The sequence below is a fragment of the Heptranchias perlo genome, chromosome 7 (genome assembly GCF_035084215.1).
Source record: "Heptranchias perlo isolate sHepPer1 chromosome 7, sHepPer1.hap1, whole genome shotgun sequence".
Classification (NCBI taxonomy): Eukaryota; Metazoa; Chordata; class Chondrichthyes; order Hexanchiformes; family Hexanchidae; genus Heptranchias; species Heptranchias perlo.
Window position 1 is genome coordinate 66752218 of NC_090331.1, and position 21119 is coordinate 66773336.

The 21119-nt window shown below is 41.8% G+C and overlaps 1 protein-coding gene across 5 annotated transcripts in view; it reads left to right on the forward strand.

Annotated features, from left to right (window-relative positions):
- Nucleotides 1-21119, forward strand: part of slc39a10 (solute carrier family 39 member 10) — a 97094-nt gene that overhangs the window by 22698 nt on the left and 53277 nt on the right. For all 5 annotated transcript variants that reach the window (XM_067987767.1, XM_067987766.1, XM_067987765.1 and 2 more), the window contains exon 2: nucleotides 17490-18420. In XM_067987767.1, coding sequence (XP_067843868.1) covers nucleotides 17506-18420 — 915 coding nt within the window. In that variant the 5' untranslated portion in view covers nucleotides 17490-17505. The remainder of the gene's footprint in view (nucleotides 1-17489; nucleotides 18421-21119) is intronic.

Sequence of the window (21119 nt, forward strand, 5' to 3'; positions counted from 1 at the left end):
ATTTCAGATATCACGTAAACAAATTCGCCAAATACAAAAACAGTAACAATGCTGTATTTGTAATTATTTATAGCTGAAATTGTGTGTAATTGTTTAGAAATTTGTGTCAGACTCAAAGATTGTGATTGGAAGCAGCTCTAGCTGCTTTGGTAAATTATGGTCACTATTTTTAGCCATTGTTAATAGAAAAAGATTACAATTATGTGTCTTAACTTTGGTTTTAAAAATTTACAAGATTATTACTAGTTATTGTCTGTTTTAAACATTAAAACTGACAAACATTAAACATTCTCCTCTATTTCAGACCTACATAGTCACTTTCTTTTTAGACCTACCCCATCAGTTGATTTACAAAATTAAAGTATGAAATTTTTTTTGAAATCTGGAATTGGTTTAACATAAGCTGGACTGTTACTGATTCATAGGGCTTGATTTTTCGCACCCCCGAACGGGTGCGTTCGTGGCGGGGGGGCTGCGAAAATCGGGGATTCCCGGGGCGGGTCTGGAGCCCGGCTCCAACCCGCCCAGTGATGCACTGACAGCACGCGCAGCCCCCGCATGTGGGACTCCCACCAGCAATTAAAGCCGGCGGGGTGCCACTTAAGATAATCATTTAGGTACTTCAGGTCGTTTAGAGACCTGATTAACATGATATTTTAGGAAGGGTGGGATTTTCCAAACAACTGGGACTGTTTCCCATACTGGGGGTAACACTCCCAGTTGAAATGGACGTGTTGCAGCCATCAGCCTGTGGCAGCTGCAAAGGTCCATTTGACATGTGGTGGGGGGGGGGGGAGGTAGACCCTCACTCATTGCAGGAGGCCACTCTTGTCACTTTGGACAAAGTTTGGCCTCCACCACCCTCCTCCTAACAATAAAATACACCAACTTGCACACTTACCCCGGTGTCCAGACACCTTGCGGACCCCCTCAAATGTACATCTTCCGTTGGGAGCCACCGTAGCTGCAGTCATGACCTCCTTGGAGGACGAACAGCATCACCGGCCACGCCGTCCACCTTTGACACGTAGAGCCCCACAACACAGTGCTGTGACGCATCCACCTGCACAGCAGGAGGGAGGACGACGGCAGAGAGAGTTGCGTCGCAGAAGGCACTACCCTCGCCACAGGGTCCACAGACCGAGGCTCAGCTTCCTGGACCTCTCTGAGCAGCAGTGCACACGGAGGCTCAGAGTCACTCGACATGTAGTCGTGGACATCTGCAGCCTCCTTCATGCCAAGCTGCTCCCGGCTGGCCCGAGCACCATCTTCCAACCTGTCGCTGTCAAAGTCACCACGGCCCTCAACAACTTCTCCTCCGCATCCTTCCAGGGTGCCACCGGGGACATCGCCGACGTCTCTCAATCGTCTGCACAAAAGAGCCCTGCAAATACACCTACACCCACTCTGCAGTGACACAATGGGTGGCATCAGTTGTGGGTCCTCATAGTGATCCTCAGGAAAGGGCATTATTGCACAAACCAGACAAGATTCGTAAAGACGTGGCAGTAGTGGTGCCAATATAATATGTAATGTGAGTTGATCAGAAATCAAATATAAGTAAAAACCATGACAAACCCTCAAACACCCTTGTGCATCCCCTTCATGCTCACGACACGTTTGCCTTACGCTTCCTACTGCACATATGTGATGCATGCCCTGTGGCTGCAGCACAGGTAGTGGCAGGTTGAGTGAGGCTGACCGTGAAAGAGATGCATGAGAGTGTGAGTATGAGAGAGCCATGAGATTGGGTTGAGTGGTAGTGGTGGGATGAGTACTGGCGAGGTGAGTAAGTGCAGGTAAGATGAGGATGAGCTTTGAGTGGGTGTGAGGGGTGATGAGATAGAGTAGTGTTGGCAGTGCATAAGGAGATGTGGGGTGGGAGCGGTGATGTGGCAAACGGAGTGTAGGGGAATGAGTAAATGTACTTACTTTGGCTGACCTACTTAGGTGATTGAAGCGCCTCCTGCACTGTATGCAGGTGCGCGATATGTTGGTGGTGCAGGTGACCTCCTCTGCTGCCTCGAGCCAGGCCTTCTTGGTGACAGAGGCAGGCCGCTTCCTCCTGCCCGCCGGGGGGAAGATCTCTGTCCTCCCCCTCCTCCTCACCCCATCCAGTAATACCTAGAGTGAGGCATCATTAAACCTGGGAGCAGCCTTTCCCCTGGGCTGCTCCATGCTGTAATTTTTCCTATTACTTGCAGCATCAGTCAGTGGAGGACTACCCCTTTAAATAGGGGTCCTCCAGCTGACAGCCTATGCTGCGCATGCGCAGTCCGCCCACTGCACAGCTTTCCAACGCAAAACCCGAAAGCACAGGTAAGTAGCTCCAATTAGCCTGCAATTGCGTGCGGAGCACCCCGATTTCACTGGGCACGTTACCCACGTGCCCAGTCGACCCCCTGCTGCGAACCCGCCACCCTCCTAATATCGGGCCCATAGTCTTTCCACAGTTCCTTATTTACTTTTTCTCAATAGGTGGCTTTAATATTTGTGTTTCACCAACTAGACACAAGAGCTAGCTTCAGCACACAAAACTTTGTATTTCATAGGTTGAGATCTAAACATTTCCCAATTTACCTACAAGCGAAAATGTTGGAATTTTGATTCAGTGGACAACTCTTCTTTGCCGGGGACCCTTCACCCTGGCTTCAAAACTTACGCAACAATGTCAGTGACGCCCAGAAAAAAACTAGCTCTGGGCGTTCCTCCACATCCCCAGCTGTAGCTCATCATCATTACAAAACCCAGTTGAATCACCAGGTGATGACATGTAATGAATTTAGCTCAAATAGGATCTGGTTCTGTAGTTGTAGAGAGATACTTTTGGGTAAGGCATTATTGAGGCCAACAGCTGCCACTCCCCTGAACTATCTAAAGCAGCTTTACAATCTTGAACCATAGAATAAAGAAGTGCCTATAAGAAATAACTTTCATTTATACAGTGTCTTTCATGTCCTCAGGACGTCCCAAAGTGCTTCACAGCCAATGAAGTATTTTTGAACTGTTGTAATGTAGGAAAATTAAGAGTGAGGATCCTTCTGTCCTTACAAAGTAGTAAGTGTATAGCCCTGAGTTTTCCTGGCAAGAGTAGCTTCACCATGGCTCAAGAAAACCAGTTCCAGTTCTGGACAGTTGGAATGCGCAGACTGAAAAAATATTGGCCCTGGATGTGCAATCACCACAGCTTGCTTGGGCAATAGAGAAGCTACCCTTGCCAGAACAACTTGGGGTTCTAAGCATGATGTTTGCTTTGCAACTAAGATTTGAGAGCCCCACAGAAAATACTTCACACTCAGTATCCATTGAGTATATTACCAGTATAAAGTTCTGGATGATTATGGGTTCAAGCTTTCCTCCAGGACTTGAGCACATAATGCAGGCTGGTACTTAAGTGTAGTGCAAAGGAGTGCTGTATTGTCAGAGGTGCCATCTTTTAGATGATAACTTTGAGACCTTATCTGCTTGTTACGTGTGAATGTAAGAATGGTATTATTCAAAAGAGCAAGGAGTTCTCCTGAGGTCTAGACGAATATTCCTCGCTCAACTAACACCCCCAAAAATAGATTAACAACTTTTTAATCTAATTTGGTGTTGGATATTTTTGCGCAAATCAGCTGCATAAAAGTGACCATGTTTCAAAAATTAATTGGATGTGAAGTGCTGAGATGCTGTATAAAATGTAACTTCTTTCTTTCACTCAGATTATTAAGGAAGTACCTTTCTGTAGTGTAGAGCTTTCAAAGACTTACCGATGCATCTGTGAATACCTAGGGAATTGTCCTATCAGAGTTCTGCCCAGATAGTCATTTTTTTTATTCGTTCATGGGATGTGGACGTCGCTGGCAAGGCCAGCATTTATTGCCCATCCCTAAAAATCCTACAAATCAGTTGTAAAAATCTTAGCAACTGCAAGTGCAGAAATTGCCCTACGTAGAGGGATTTGCTTAATTTTGCTTTGTCAGTTTATCTTGTCTAGTCGAAGAGTTACGACACAGCTCTCGACAAAGTATGGTATACAACCGAGGTAGGTAAGAAGGAGCATTTTAGAGGGTGAGCAGGTTGGTTCTCAAACAAGTGTACTGAGCTTGAATAAAGGAGTCTATGATGGTATGAGAGCGGAATTGATTAAAGTGGACTGGGAAAATAGATTAAAGTGTAAGACGGTACATGAACAGTGGTGTTCATTTAAGGAGTTATTTTACAACTTTCAAAAAATATATATTCCACTGAGGAAAAAAGGGTGTAAAAGAAATGACAGCCATCCGTGGCTAAGTAAAGAAATTAAGGATAGTATCCAACTAAAAACAAGGACATATAAGGTCGCCAAACTTAGTAGGACGATAGAAGATTGGGAAGTCTTCAAAAGACAGCAAAAAGTAACCAAAGGATTGATTAAGAAAGGGACGATAGATTATGAAAATAAATTAGCAAAAAATATAAAAACAGATAGGAAGAGTTTCTATAGTTATATAAAAAGAAAAAGGGTGGCTAAGGCAAACGTAGGTCCCTTAGAGGATGAGACCGGGAAATTAATGGTGGGAAACATGGAGATGGCAAAAATGCTGAACAAATATTTTGTTTCAGTCTTTACGGTAGAGGACACTAAGAATATCCCAACACTGGACAAACAGGGGGCTCTAGGGGGGGAGGAGCTAAATACGATTAAAATTACTAAGGAATTGGTACTCAGTAAATTAATGGGACTCAAGGCGGATAAATCCCCTGGACCTGATGGCTTCCATCCTAGGGTCTTGAGGGAAGTGGCAGTAGGGATTGTGGATGCTTTGGTAATAATTTTCCAAAATTCTCTGGACTCGGCAAAGGTCCCGGCAGATTGGAAAACTGCTAATGTAACACCCTTATTTAAAAAGGGTAGTAGGCAGAAGGCTGGAAATTATAGACCAGTTAGCCTAACATCTGTGGTGGGTAAAATTTTGGAGTCTATTATTAAGGAGACAGTAGCGGAACATTTGGATAAACATAATTTAATAGGACAAAGTCAACATGGCTTTACGAAGGGGAAGTCATGTCTGACAAATTTGCTCGAGTTCTTTGAGGACATAACGTACAGGGTGGATAAAGGGGAACCAGTGGACGTAGTGTATTTAGACTTCCAGAAGGCATTCGACAAGGTGCCACATAAAAGATTATTGCTCATGATAAAGAATCACTGGATTGGGGGTAATATTCTGGCATGGGTGGAGGATTGGTTATCTAACAGGAAGCAGAGAGTTGGGATAGATAGTTCATTCTCGGACTGGCAACCAGTGGCCAGTGGTGTTCCGCAGGGGTCGGTGCTGGGTCCCCAACTCTTTACAATCTATATTAACGATTTGGAGGAGGGGACCGAGTGTAACATATCAAAGTTTGCAGATGATACAAAGATGGGAGGGAAAGTAGAGAGTGAGGAGGACATAAAAAACCTACAAGGGGATATAGACAGGCTGGGTGAGTGGGCGGAGATTTGGCAGATGCAATACAATATTGGAAAATGTGAGGTTATGCACTTTGGCATGAAAAATTAGAGAGCAAGTTAGTATCTTAATGGTGAGAAACTGGAAAGTACTGCAGTACAAAGGGATCTGGGGGTCCTAGTGCAAGAAAATCAAAAAGTTAGTATGCAGGTGCAGCAGGTGATCAAGAAGGCCAACGGAATGTTGGCTTTTATTGCTAGGGGGATAGAATATAAAAACAGGGAGGTATTGCTGCAGTTATATAAGGTATTGGTGAGACCGCACGTGGAACACTGCATACAGTTTTGGTGTCCATACTTAAGAAAAGACATACTTGCTCTCAAGGCAGTACAAAGAAGGTTCACTCGGTTAATCCCGGGGATGAGGGGTCGGACATATGAGGAGAGGTTGAGTAGATTGGGACTCTACTCATTGGAGTTCAGAAGAATGAGAGGAGATCTTATTGAAACATATAAGATTGTGAAGGGGCTTGATCGGGTGGATGCGGTAAGGATGTTCCCAAGGATGGGTGAAACTAGAACTAGGGGGCATAATCTTAGAATAAGGGGCTGCTCTTTCAAAACTGAGATGAGGAGAAACTTCTTCACTCAGAGAGGGTGGTAGGTCTATGGAATTTGCTGCCCCAGGAAGCTGTGGAAGCTACATCATTAAATAAATTTAAAACAGAAATAGACAGTTTCCTAGAAGTAAAGGGAATTAGGGGTTACGGGGAGCGGGCAGGAAATTGGACATGAATTTAGATTTGAGGTTAGGATCAGATCAGCCATGATCTTATTGAATGGCGGAGCAGGCTCGAGGGGCCGATTGGCCTACTCCTGCTCCTATTTCTTATGTTCTTATCTGAATATGATGCCTGTTTTTCTGCGTTGGACAATGAAGAATTTGTGTGGAGGCAGAACTACTTATTTTTAATACTAAACTAAATATTTTCTGAAGCTTATTTGGGTAAGCCTACCCCAGATTAAATCGTTTGGAAGCCAGCGCAGAACCAGGCCATTGGCCCAACTGGTCTATGCTGGCGTTTATGCTCCACACGAGCATCCTCCCTCCCTACTTCATCTACCCCTATCAGCATACCCTTTTATTCCTTTCTCCCTCATGTTTATCTAGCTTCCTCTTAAATGCATCTATGCTAGTCGCCTCAACTGCTCCTTGTGTTAGCGAGTTCCACATTCTTACCACTCTTTGGATAAAGAAGTTTCTCCTGAATTCCCTATTGGATTTATTAGTGACTATCTTATATTGATGACGTCTAGTTTTGGACTCGCCCTCAAGTGGAAACATTTTCCCTACATCTACCCTATCAAACCCTTTCATTATCTTAAAGACCTCTTATCAGGTCACCCCTCAGCCGTCCCTTTGCTAGAGAAAAGGGCCCCAGCCTGTTCAGCCTTTCCTTATAACGTATGTCCTCTTAGTTCTGGTATCATCCTTGTGAATCTTTTTTGCACCTTCTCCAATGCCTCGCTATCCTTTTTATAATGTGGAGACCAGAACTGTGCACAGTGCCCCAAGTGTGGTTTAACTATGGTTCTACACAAGTTTAACATAACTTCTCTGCTTTTCAATTCCATCCCTCTAGAAATGATGCCCAGTGCTTTTTTTATGGCCTTATTAACCAGTGTCGCTACTTTTAGTGATAAAACTACAGGTTTGAAATCTAAGCATGGCACCAACTCCAAAAATGTAAAGTAAATGAAACAATAAACAGCGTAGGCATTTTCTACAGCAATGGTCTACAGAACTTCATCTCCGGGATCAAAATTAATTGCCTTATGCGTGGCTCATTTGATTCTGAATTATTGTAATGTAATGAGTTCCAGAATGGTTTGGGTTAAGATTTTTATTTTTCTATTTGAAGATTTGGACAGTTTTTTTAATATATCTCTATATGTACACATTTTGGAACACTCATACTGTAATGTCACATTTGTCTTAATTATAGCATTATAAATTCCAATTAAAAAGTGTGTTGCTATACTTAAACTGCCGCTTATTTTAAGGGGTGAGGAAGACAACCTTAATTGGTAGTGTGTTTGGTTGTTTTGTGATGCTACAATACACACATCTTTTGTAGAAGTTGAATATGAAGTTATGAACCTTTTTCAACATGCAAGGATGATGTGCAGTATTAAATCTTCTAGGATATAGCTTGTGGTTTTTTCTTCCTGACTTACCCGTTGGTGCTTTTGATTTTGGTTTTACTATATGAACCAAAAACAGATTTTTTGAAAATTGTTATTTTGTTTTGCTGGGCTTTGAATTGACAGGGGGTGGTGAAGACATTCTAGAGCAGTCTTCCTTCAGGATGAAAAGCCACCCTGGACAAAAATGTGTTGTGAACTAGAACTGCTATAAACTTGATACTAATGTTTCTCACTTAGATATTTGACTTAAATTTCAAAGGTCACATTATAATTGTGCTGCCGTAAACGTTTCTTGGATGGCAAATAAAGATCTACATAAGATCCCATCTCATGACAATGAAAAGAGATATAAATAAGAGAAAGCTTTGGCTGGTTGTGCATAGACCGTTCTCAATGGAAGTATAGTTTCTTCTATAGTCTTTGGGAATGTTAGAAATTGCGCTATATGTTAGTGAATCTTAAGTGTGTGGAATATGTTATAGTATACTGTAGTTGTTGGATTATAAATATCAGTAACTTGTGCTGAAGTATTAGTCAGCTAGTATTCTTGTTTAGAGTACATTAGCATGAAACAATTTGGATGTATATAGATACTGTACATTCCATGTTACCATATTGCATCGCATCATTGTCACATTTGAACCAAAGTCCATTTTATTTTCAAAGAGGTAGGTCTAATTCATGTTGAATTATATTGCTGGAATTTAGATGCTATACCATCTGATGAATTGGTATGGGCCTTGCTGCCTAAAGTTGCAGGTATACTGTGCTATTGGCCTAAGAACGATAGCAACTATGAAGAATTTTCAGCCTGCAATTTTCTGTTAGTCCTGTGCCCATGTGAAACCACATGGGTAGTGCATTTCTGTGACAAATTTTAAATGCTTTCAGAGTTTGAATGGATTACCTGTTTTCTCAAAATATTTTATTTAATGCCTCTGCTTCAGTTTATAAAGCACCTAGGAGATCCAACAGATCTCTCTGCACTTTTCCAGTCTGGCTTGACACTGCATTCAAATAATATTCCATGTAGTATCAAACCTAAGGTTTGTGAAATGGTCTCCTTGAGAGGATTTCACATTTCTGTGCTCCTGACCCAGATTGTGGCCTGACCTTGAAGTTATTATTTTTGCATCACTGACAAGTGGAATCATCACAGTAAGTAAAATAACAATGTGACTGCACTCTAGATGTTTGGTGCAACTATCATGTATTTATAAAAAAATGGACTGCCTTAATCAAGGGATTTCTGACCAGGACCATGTGACCTCCACCCCTTGCACTACTTTATAATAGTACCCCAGGTAGTCATCGGGCCTGAATTTGCTGCAAAGTTGCGTTATAGTAATGACATATTAACGGCATACGCCATTATTTAATATGTGAATGTTCCATGAAATAATGGAGCAAGTGAGTTACACCATGAGTGGCGTTGTGCCATAGTTTGCTGGCACATTTACCGCTCCACTGTTAGCCTCGTCATAGCCAATAAAAGTCTGTTCTCGCTGCTCAGGCCTCCATTGTAGTCCGTGACGATTGCCAATTTGCTGGATTTATGCTATTATTTGTGCCACAGCCAGTCAGAATTGAAAAATAACTGCGAGAGTGACCTGGTAATGACGTGATTTATGGTCAACACATGACTCTTAATCTGAGAGCCCAACAAAGGGACTATTAAAACTGTGGAGCCTAACCCCACCACTCAGGAAATTGTTCTCAGTTTTTTTCCTAGATCTCTCATTTTTCGCAGTATATTCTTCCCAGCTTTTCCATCCAGAGTGCTGTTAGTGCCTGAAGGCAATTACTTTCAGGGCCCCCATCTATTTCTACACTCAAGGGTTTAACTTCAGAAGCACAGCATACTAAAATAGTATATTACAGCACAGAAGGAGGTCTTACAGCCCATCATGCCTGTGCCGGCTCTTTGAAAGAGCTATCCAATTAGTCCCACCCCCCTGCTTTTTCCCCATAGCCCTGTAAATTTTTTCCCAGTATTTATCCAATTCCCTTTTGAAAGTTGTTATTGAATCTGCTTCCACCACCCTTTCATCCTTTCTAGTGCATTTCAGATGATAACACTATGTTTTTAAAAAAAAAAGTTTCTTCATGTCACCTCAGGTTCTTTTGCCAATCACCTTAAATCTGTGTCCTCTGGTTACCAACCCTTCTGCCACTGGAAACTGTTTCTCCTTATTTAGTTTATCAAAACCATTCATGATTTTGAACACCTGTATCAAATCTCTTAAACTTCTCTGCTCTAAGGAGAACAACCCCAGCTTCTCTAGTCTCTCCACATAACTGAAGTCCCTCATCCCTGGTACAATTCTAGTAAATCTCTTCTACACCCTCTCTAAGGCCTTGACATCCTTCCTAAAGTGTGGTGCCCAGAATTGAATACAATACTCCAGCTGAGTCCTAACCAGTGTTTTTATAAAGGTTTAGCATAGCTTCCTTGTTTTTGTACTCTATGCCTCAATTAATAAAGCCCAGGATCCCATATGCTTTTTTTTTTAAATGGCCTTCTCAACTTGTCCTACCACCTTCAAAGATTTGTGTACGTGCACCCCCAGGTCTCTCTGTTCATATACCCCCTTTAAAATTTACCATTTAGTTTATATTGCCTCTCCTCATTCTTCCTACCAAAATGTATCACTTCACACTCTCAGCATTAAATTTCATCTGTCATGTGACTGCCCATTTTACCAGTCTCTATGTCCTCCTGAAGTCTGTTACTTTCCTCCACGTTGTTTACTAAGTTCCTGAGTTATGTGTCATCTGCAAACTTTGAAATTACACCCTGTATGCCTAAGTCCAAGTCATTAATATATATCAAAAAGAGCAATGGTCCTAATACTGACCCCTGAGGAACACCACTGTATAGTTCTCTCCAGTCTGAAAAGCGACCGTTCACCACTATGCTCTGCTTTCTGTCCCTTAGCCAATTTTATATCCACGCTGCCACTGTCCCTTTAATCCCATGGGTTTTAATTTTGCTTACAAGTCTATTATGTGGTACTTTATCAAATGTCTTTTGAAAGTCCATAATTACAACATCAACCACACTCCCCTCATCAACCCTCTCTGTTACTTCATCAAAGAACTCAATCAAGTTAGTCAAACACGATTTTCCTTTAACAAATCCATGCTGACTTTTATCTATTAGCCCATACTTTTCCAAGTGCCAACTAAAGGATTTGGTGACTAGGTGTGAAGGCTCCCAATCACTGCTGCTCCAAGTTACCCCAGCTGGATTACCCTGGAACATTGATCATCAACTGCCTTTTTGGACCACTGAACAGCATTGAGACTCCCCCTGTTTTCTATCAACTTACCAGACTAGGAAACACTACTACCATCAGACTCGCCCTCTCTGAACAGTAATCCAGACCAGTGCTCCAAATGCCACATTGACCTTGTGACGAGACTCCACCAGCTCAGAATCCCTCTCTGTCACCTTCCCCAATCTCTACTAAGGACTCTCTTGAACATGTTTAGTTTCTCTTGCATTCTGATTATGTAATCATCTAAGTTTCTGTTGCTGAAATTCTTTGTGTGCGCACTGACTACCACTTTGGACCCAAGCTCCTCTATCCTGTCCTCTGCCTATCACTTCCCAACTCACTGATTTCCCCCTTGCAGAGAAGGAAGTAATTTGTCCCAACGTATTGTTGGTGCTAGCTCTTCAGCTAGTCCCATTTCCTTGCCCTTTGTTATATCCTTCCTTTTCAAATACTTAACCAATTCCCTTTTAAAATTTAATTACATTTTCTACCTTAATAGCCACTATTCATAAAGAATTCTATATTCTAATTACACTCGGTGTGAAAATATTTCTTTACTTCCTCTTTGTTCTTCTAGTGATGTTCCAGAGTTTATACCTTCTTGTTATGAATTCACCAACCAATGGAAACCGTATTTTACCATTTACCCTCAAAACTTTTTGTAATTTTGGCGACGTCTATTAGATCCCCCTTTATTCCAGTGGAAGAAACTCTAATTTTTTGAGCCCTTCTTCACTGCCCTTTCCAGGGCTCTAATAATATTTCTATAATGAGATAGCCAGATCGACACAGTACTTCAACTGTGGTCTAATCAATGTCTCTTACAAATTCAGCATCAGTTCCTTGCTTACCACTTCCATACTACCATCTGCAATGTGTCCCTCTCAGTTCCCTATCTCACTTGGTGCTACTTTCATGCAACTGCCCCAGGCCCAAAACCTTCCTGGACATGCCCACAGCTTGCTCTTGTTTAGTGCTAGGCATTCTCTTTTGTGCCTACTGCAATACCCGCTACCGTTTCTCACAGAGCAGCAACCCCACCACCTCATTGTTCCTTCCTGGCAGAGTGCGAGCCGAGTATTTTTCTTCGTTGTTAATTTCTCCAACCTCCTCTTTGTGCCACTTTCCTCTTCTGGCTATTTCGGAGGGCCTCCAAGCACTGGTCCACTCTGTCTTGTCCTCCAGAATATTTACTACTTTGCGAACAAGGCCCTTGCTTCATCTCAAATGAGTCTTTCTACTTCCTGGGCCTGACTGAAACCTGACTCACCATTGCCTTGTCACCTGGGTATGTATCCCATCAAATCAAAGTGTTGGAGTATTGCATTTGCACCACTGACACTGGCTGTCGCTGCCAGGTTCCAACTCAGTTTCTTCTCCTCCTCCCCTCCCCTGGAATCTTTTCCTCTTTTGAGTACCTCACTTTCTTCCATCCTTCCCTGCCTTTCCTTTAAAAATCCTCATTTCCTACTGCCTTCCCAAACCCAGTGGTGATTTCTTTGCCTTGATCTCTTCCCATAACCTTTGCACCGAGCGATTACACACCCTTGGTGATTTCAACTTTCATTCCCTTTGCCTCTCCTCCTCCCAACTTCTCTACCTTCTTGTCCTCACTCGGTTACCTCCTGCACATTAACTCCTCACCCATGACCACCTACTCAACCTTGCCATTACATGAGACCCTATGACCTCTAAGGTGTAAACAACCGATCGCTTCCCTCGTCTCTACATATCTATGACTTGATCTCAAATTATCTGGAGTGAGAGCATTGTGGCAGGAGCAAATTTTGAATGGGTCCTGGAAACAGTTGTGTAAAAATTAAAGTCGTTCTTTGAGCTTTGAGAAAACATTATTTTAACAGCCCAAACCCTACCACCGATCAGTCTGATTAGACTGTGCAGGAAGCATTCATGCCAACTGCCCAGTGTATTAACCCCTGGGCTTGGCTAGGAGTAAGCAGGGTAAATGGATAGGAAGAGCAGAATGGATGGCACTGGTAGGGGAAGAGGAGGAGGAGGAGAATGATTGACAAGGGGAAGGGAGGGCAAAATGGATGGCGGGGGGGGGGGATGAATGGATGGCAATGAGAGGGGGGAGAATGGAAGATAATGGGAGGGGAGCAGGCATAATGGATTGTAAGGCAAGAGATAGAATGAATGGCAATGGGTAAGAAGGGTAGAATAGGTGGCAACAAGAGGGAAGGGGAGGGAGGTGGGAATAGCAAGGTGAAGGCAGAATGGATTGGAAAATAGATGGCATGGGGTGGGGACAGAATAGATGGTAATGAAGGTCAGAGGAAGGAGCCAATGTAGGAGAGAGGGAAAAGGGAAATGGATGAAGGGGTGTAAATGGATAGTAATACAGAGAAATGGATGATAATTATCATAGAATCATACAGCACAGGAGGCCATTCAACCCATCGTGCCTGTGCTGGCTCTTTGGAAGAACTATCCATATAGTCCCACTCCCCTGCTCTTAATCCATAATCCCTGCAAATTTCTACTTTTCAAGTGTTTATCCAATTCCCTTTTGAAGGTTACTATTGAATCTGTTTCCACCACCCTTTCAGGCAGTGTATTCTAGATCATCATAACTCGCTGTGTAAAATAAATTCTCCTCATCTCCCCTCTGGTTCTTTTGCCAATTATCTTAAATCTGTGTCCTCTGGTTACTGACCCTTCTGCCACTGGAAACAGTTTCTCCTTGCTCTTATCAAAAACTGTCATAATTTTGATCACCTCTATTAAATCTCCTCTTAATCTTTGCTGTAAGGAGAACAATCCCAGCTTCTCTAGTCTCTCCACATAACTGAAGTCCCTCATCCCTGGTATGATTCATTTTTATAGCTCCAGGTCAAACTATTGTAGGGTGTGTAAAGGTAAACTCCTGATCTTAAGGGATGCTGGATCCAATTACAGGAGAGACCAGAGACGCTCATCCCAAGATTGCAGATCCAAAATTTGTAACACCTATTTTGTAGGATGTAGAATTGGGACAGCTTCAAGGATCTGGCATCCGCCTACATGATATAGTTCTAATAGAAACAGTTTCAAAGCATAGGATGATCATTCCTTTGGCAATTCCTCTTTCCGTCAGGGAGCTAGAGGATGAGGTAGAGTTCTCAGAACTGTACCATCTCCTGCAGTAAAATTTCAAACTTCGCTCACCTGATCTTGGCCTGCAGCCCTTCTCTCATAAGTCTCGGGTACTCCAGCAGTACAAACCCCATTGCTCTACAGAGGGAAGGGGTCAGAAGCTAGGAACAGTGCTTTGGAAAGAATTGGGGAGAAGGTGGATGTGATGCTTTGGGGCATTAACTGAGATGGGGGCGGGGGGGGGAGTGCTAGTATGAACTCTGGGCTGAGGAAGGGAAGAATATCAGCATAACTAGGTTAGAGGGGGAAGAGTATCTGGTTGAATTGAGGAGGGAGGCGAATCCCAGGTTTAATTGATGAAGGAGAGGGAGAAGATTGCCTGTATGAGGGTTGGAGGAGGAAAAAAGAGTGTCTCTGTAGAGTGTGAAGTTGGATGGGATTCAGTGTCTGTGTGAACTGGGTCCGGAGGGGTTGAAGTACCTTTGTGAACCAGGGTTGAATGTGGGAGAGTGAATTTTGAGCTAATTGTCAGCAGATTGATGGTTGGAGTTCCAAATGTCACTTCGGTTTTGTATTTTTTTAGATTAACAATTTCTGGGGAGCATAGCCACAGATCCAACTAGAAATGCACCACCAATTTTGTGTTCAACATGTATTTTTTTTCCCCTGCAGGCTTTCATGGAATCACAAAAACAACCACATGCATTTATATAGCACTTTTAACTTAAAAACATCTCAAGGGGCTTCACAGAAGCATGAAGAAAAGATGGATGCCAAGTCAAAGGAGATATATCTGGAGGGGTGACCAAAAGCTTTGTGAAAGAGATGGTTTTTGAGGCGAGGGGGTTAGGGAGAGAATTCCAAAGCCTGGGGGCTAGGCAGCTGAAGGCACAGCCCATCAATGATGGGGTGGAGGGAGGGGGTTGCACAAAAGGTCAGTCAGAGAAACAGAGTTGGGCGGATTGTAGCATTGGAGGAGGTTATGGAATTAGGGAGGAGCAAGGCCATACATATGCTTAGATTTTTTTCCCTCCAGTACATGTAAAGGAATGTTCTGTATATCTACCATTTCAGGTACAAAGATTGTTTTAGCTACTTATTTTTATGTCAGGACCATTCTTGTGTAGTCAGCTTTTTGGGGATTGTGTCAGCTTATTTGAAACTGTTGGTCAGCTTTTGCTAGTTTTCTAAGTTAGCATGTATGAGGAAGTGGACCTAATTTGGCGAGTTTCAGCAGGCTTCACTTTTTATACAGTTCATACCATTTGAATCAAATATTTTGTTTCATGCACAGTAGATTCCAAATTGCTGGCAGGTGTACTACTTTGTTATATAAACTATGCATTGCTGAACCTGGTATCAGTAGGGATCCTCTTGCCTGAGAAAAATTATGATTTTTTTTAAATGCAACCCATTTATACTAATGACCAAAAGAGGCAGAGCCTAGAATTACATCAATCTAGGTTTATAAAGATCCACCCACTAGGTGTTGTATCCATGATGCATAGAGGAAGTGTATTGGTTCTTCTGACTTGTTGATACATAAGAAATAGGAGCAAGAGTAGGCCATACGGCCCCTCGAGCATGCTTCACCATTCAATAAGATCATGGCTGATCATCAACCTAACTATCCCCATATCCCTTGATTCCCCTAGAGTCCAAAAATCTATCTATCTCAATCATGAACATATTCAACGACTCAGCATCCACAGCCCTCTGCGATAGAAAATTCCAAAGATTCACAACCTCTGAGTGAAGAAATTCCTCCTCATCTCAGTCCTAAATGGCTGACCCCTTATCCTGAGACTATAACCCCCTAGTTCTAGACTCTACAGTCAGGGGAAACAGCCTCTCAGCATCTACCCTGTCAAGCCCCTTCAGAATCTTATGTTTCAATGAGATCACCTCTTATTCTTCTAAACTCTGGAGCGTATAGGCCCATTTTACTCAACCTCTCATAGGACAACCCTCTCGTCCCAAGAATCAATCCTGTGAAACTTCGTTGCACTGCCTCTAAAGTACGTATATCCTTCCTTAGATAAGGAGGCCCAAACTGTGTACATTACTCTAGGTGAGATCTCACCAAAGCCCTGTACAATTGTAGTAAGACTCCCTTACTCTTGTACTCCAACCGCTTGCAATAATGGCATGTTGGCCTTGCAATAAAGGCCAACATGCCATTTGCCTTCCTAATTGCTTGCTGTACCTGCATGCTAACTTTTTGTGTTTCTTGCACGAGGACACCCAAATCTCTCTCAACACCAATATTTAATGGTTTCTCACCATTTAAAAAATATTCTGTTTTTCTATTCTTCCTACCAAAGTGAATAACCTCACATTTCCCCAAATTATACTTCATTTGCCACCTTCTTGCCCACTCACCTAACCTGTCTATATCCCTTTGCAGACTCTTTGTGTCCTCCTCACAGCTTACTTTCCCACATAGCTTTGTATCATCAGCAAACTTGGATACATTATACTTGGTCCCTTCAGCTAAGTCATTAATATAGATTGTAAATAGCTGAGGCCCAAGCACTGATCCTTGCAGCACTCCACTAGTTACAGCCTGCCAACCTGAAAATGAACCGTTTATCCCTACTTTCTGTTTTTTTTTGTCTGTTAACCAATCCTCTATCCATGCTAATATATTGCCCCCAACACCATGAGCCCTTATCTTGCGTAACAGCCTTTTATGTGGCACCTTATCGAATGTTTTTTGAAAATCCAAATATAGTACATCCACTGGTTCCCCTTTATCTACCCTGCTAATTACTCAGAATCCTCAGAAAACTAATAAATTTGTCAAACACGATTTCTCTTTTGTAAAACCATGTTGACTCTGCCTAATCATATTATGATTTTCTAAGTGCCCTGTTACCACTTCCTTAATAATGGATTCCAGCATCCTTAATAATGGATTCCAGAGGACAATGTGTCTACTTGGCCTTTCTTTTTCCATCCCATCTCCTCCCATTTTCTTTACATAGAATATACAGCACAGAAACAGGCCATTCAGCCCAACAGGTCCATGCTCCACATGAGCCATTTGTGACAGTTAAATGTTTATCCTTTTTCTTCAGATGGTAAATTTGGTATTGAACAGTCTCTTTGGGAAAGCTAATTCATTATGTCACGATGAACTTTTATCATTTTGAAATATCCTCTTTCTAACACTAAAATTGATCTCTTTGCTAAGCTATTAGAAACCACAGTACTTTTTCAAACCAAGTGAGTTTATGTATGTCAGTTTCTAATAAAAAAAATATTCTGTTTGGCAAAGAAGCCTTGTATGAACTTCTGTGTTTTTGCAATAACTGCTATATTCTTTGACCAAATGATTTAATTATGTTGCAACATGACCCAGAATTTTTTTTCTTGACTGGGGCATCTTTAGGATTCACCGTGGTAAGGCAATAACATTTTGTAACAAGATGGAAACTGAGATGATTTAGGACATTTTTCTGAAACCATCTTTTCTTTTATTTCAGATACAGTATTGCCACCATGAAGGTACATCTACATACGAAATTTTGTTTCATTTGCTTACTCACTTTTCTCTTTCACCATTGCAACCACTGCCATGATGACCATGACCATGACCATGAGCACAATCATGATCATAACCGTGGTACTGAGGAGAATCATATACATAAGCACAATGATTACCAGATCTCCGAGGAGTCGTACCTTCAAAACAATCCCAGCAAGGGCTCTCTACATAATGCAGAAAACAAGCAAATGTATTACATTCAGAAACTGTTCAGTCGTTATGGTGACAATGGGAAGTTGACCTTTCATGGTTTAGAGAAACTCTTATCAAATTTAGGTCTTGGAGAAATGAAAGTTGTAGAGGTAGAACATGAGCATGATGACCATGATCATGTTTCACATCTAGACCTTTTAGAGCTACTAGAACATAAACATGTACACTCCCATTCACACTCCAACCGCACAGCACATGACCAGACAGTACCAGTTCCCAAGGTGAAAGTCAGACATTGCAAAAACTCAGACAGCAAGAATACACATCCCACTGTGACCACTTCATTTGCTCACCATCAACCTCGGCATCATAACCGCAACCATCATCGAGGTGCTGCCCATTCTGCAGGTTCACACATTGAAAAAGAGGGAGACCAACTCCCCGACCCATCAGATCCCAATACATTACAGCAGCAACCCAAAAAAAGGTCAAAGAAACGCAAAAAACATAAAGGTATAGCAAAACAACCAGAAGTGGCATTAACTGCATCTCCTGAGGAATACTTAAGTATTATGTCCAAGACTGAACATGATGCAGATGATCATCTTCATGCACCCGAGGAGGAAGCAGTTTCTCAACGCAGAACAAAAAAAGATTTGAGTTCTTCAAAATTGAATCATGAGGATCACCTAGAAGCTGAACTTGCGCGTGATGAGGTGAGACAGGCTGAACCAAATTATATAAAATGTAACCTTTTTTAAAGCTACTGTTCAATAAATGGTGGGTCTAAATGAATTTAGAAAGATTCCCCACAAGATCATTGATAAAAGCAGCACCATTTCAAATGTAGACTTCCCCTTTTTAATTAATTGCTTAAGCTTAATTTGCAATGGGCCTAGTGGGTATCAGTTCTTGCTATCTTTTATTTGTGTGTAATAATATGTCATTCAGCTTCATCTAAAGCTAAAACATTTTAAAAATAATAAAAATGCATAACCAGTAAAAATGGGAGAAATAAAGAAGAACTGGATAGTTTTTTTGTGTACACTTGACCGTGCATTTGGACAAAGACCTTGCACTGCTGAAAGCTCATTCACTACAGTGTTTGTAAATGAAGCTTTCTGGTCATCTAATTTCAAACCGACTCAAATTAACCATGAGAACTAATGTCAAATTCAGAATTTAACTTATATATGCTTTTAAAAGCAAAATATTGAGCCATACAGACTGAACATAAGCCAAGTTTGATTCCTGATCTGTGCTGAGTTAGCTGATCTCAGTAGGGGTGGCAGTGGAACAGTATGGTGAGACTCAATGGGGCTAATTTGGTGTCCTTAGCATCCCCATTAGGGGTGCTAATGGCATGATAGCAGCAGCTCTGTCAGAAAGAGGACACAGATTTAAGGTAATTGGCAAAAGAACCAGAGGCAACATGAAGAATTTTTTTTTTATGCAGCGAATTGTTATGATCTGGAATGCACTGCCTGAAAGGGTGGTGGAAGCAGATTCAATAATAACTTTCAAAAGGGAATTGGAGAAATACTTGAAGGGGAAAAATTTGCAGGGTGACGGGGAAAGAGCAGGGGAATGGGACTAATTGGATAAGTCTGTCAAAGAGCTGGATTAGGTAAAATGGGCTGAATGGCGGCCTCCTGTGCTGTACCATACTATGAGTCTATTCTATGATTCTAAATCAGTTCCAGTAGAGTCCTGCTCATTTTGGACTCTGCTGTGGCTCTGATGAAAGTATGAAGCTCTCTTCCAAAGCAGGTAGGAGCTTTATTTACCTGCAAAAGGAGATGGGAAAAAGTGCTGTTCAGTTTTCCCCAGCCCCAACTATGCTGTGCTTTGAGTCTCCAGCACATCCATGAAAACCTGGCAAGAATTGGACCTTGAGCAAGCCTGCAGCAGAAGGGCTTTTAACAGAACTGCAGATTTTAAAAGGTGTTTCGAGCCGTTGTAATTTTTTTTGTTTGTTTCCACTCTTTCTTCTCTTCCCCCCCCCCCCAAAGCTGTCACTTACACTTTCACCAGTCTTTGTGCCAGTTACCGTATTTTATTGACACCAGACGGTATACCAATAGGGATCCTTCAAGCTGCCATGTTAAGAGGAAAAGTAGGAGCTGCAGAGTGGTGCCAGGCAAGTTTGGCTGGCCAACAAGTGTGCTGTGCCTTCCTGCTGGCATGTGCTTCCCTGCAACTACAGAGAAAAATAACATCCTTCACTTTAAATTTCACCTGCATGCAACTTTCCTGTCGTACTACTAGCATCATCCCTGGACCTGTCTGAGTTTGCTCTTGGAGTTATAAATAATTATGCAAACGAGCTTAGACCAGAGAATTGTATAGATATTGAGGCAGATATTAAAACGGTGCAAACCAAATTCAAACTGATTTGCATCTGAAGGCAAAAATTGTCCCAATATTTTCAGGCTTGAGAGGGGGGAAAATCATGCTGGAAAGTGCACTTCTCTGAATGTTCGTTGAGGACAGGAGAAAATTTGGTTGTGATGCCTCAAATGTTAAAATAGCTTACGATGAAGCACATGAAAAATGGCCGGTTGAATGAGGTTTTGGCGGGATAATCAATTGGAGAGATGAGGGGAGAAAATTGAATGAAAGTAAATAATAGAGGAGAAATATTTATACTGCAATTAAATGATATCATACAATTTGTAGTATTGACCTGTATGGTGTATCATTTATATCATTTTTTTTTCTCAGTTTGTACATAAAAATGAATTTGCATTTATATAGCTTCTTTCATGACTTCAGGACGTCCCAAAGTTTTTCACAGCCAATGAAGTGCATTTGAAATGCAGTCACTGTTGTAAAGTAGGGAAACCCTGCAGCTAATTTGCGTGCAGCAAGGTCCCACAAACAGTAATGAGATAAATAACCAAATAATCATTTTTTTTGGTTGATGGATACGTTTTGACCAGAATACCAGTTGAATTCCCCTGCTCTGCTTCAAAAAGTGGCATGAGATGTTTTACATCCACCTATGAGGGCAGACGGGGCCTCGTCGTCATGAGAAAAGTGGTTCCAAGGCTGACACTTGCTCATGTTTGGTGTTCAATAAATTTATTGGTTTCAATTTGAAGAATTTTAATGAAGTTGCATTGTGAATTGTGAACTGAATTCTAGTTTACATGGAGTTATTGTGGTGTGAGACCACATTTGTAGCACATGTAGACTTGAGCAGACACAATGCATGTCACTGTGTAGCGATGTAAAGAAAAATTAAAATTCTAGAAATCTGTAAGAAAAAAAAATAATAGAAATGCACAGCAAATCAATTGGTATCTGAAATAAAAAGATAGGTTAGATTGACGTTTTGGGTGTGGTCCTCCATGATCAAGGATTATACCCAAAATTTTAATCAGTCTTTGTTTTAAAACTTTTTGTAGTTGTT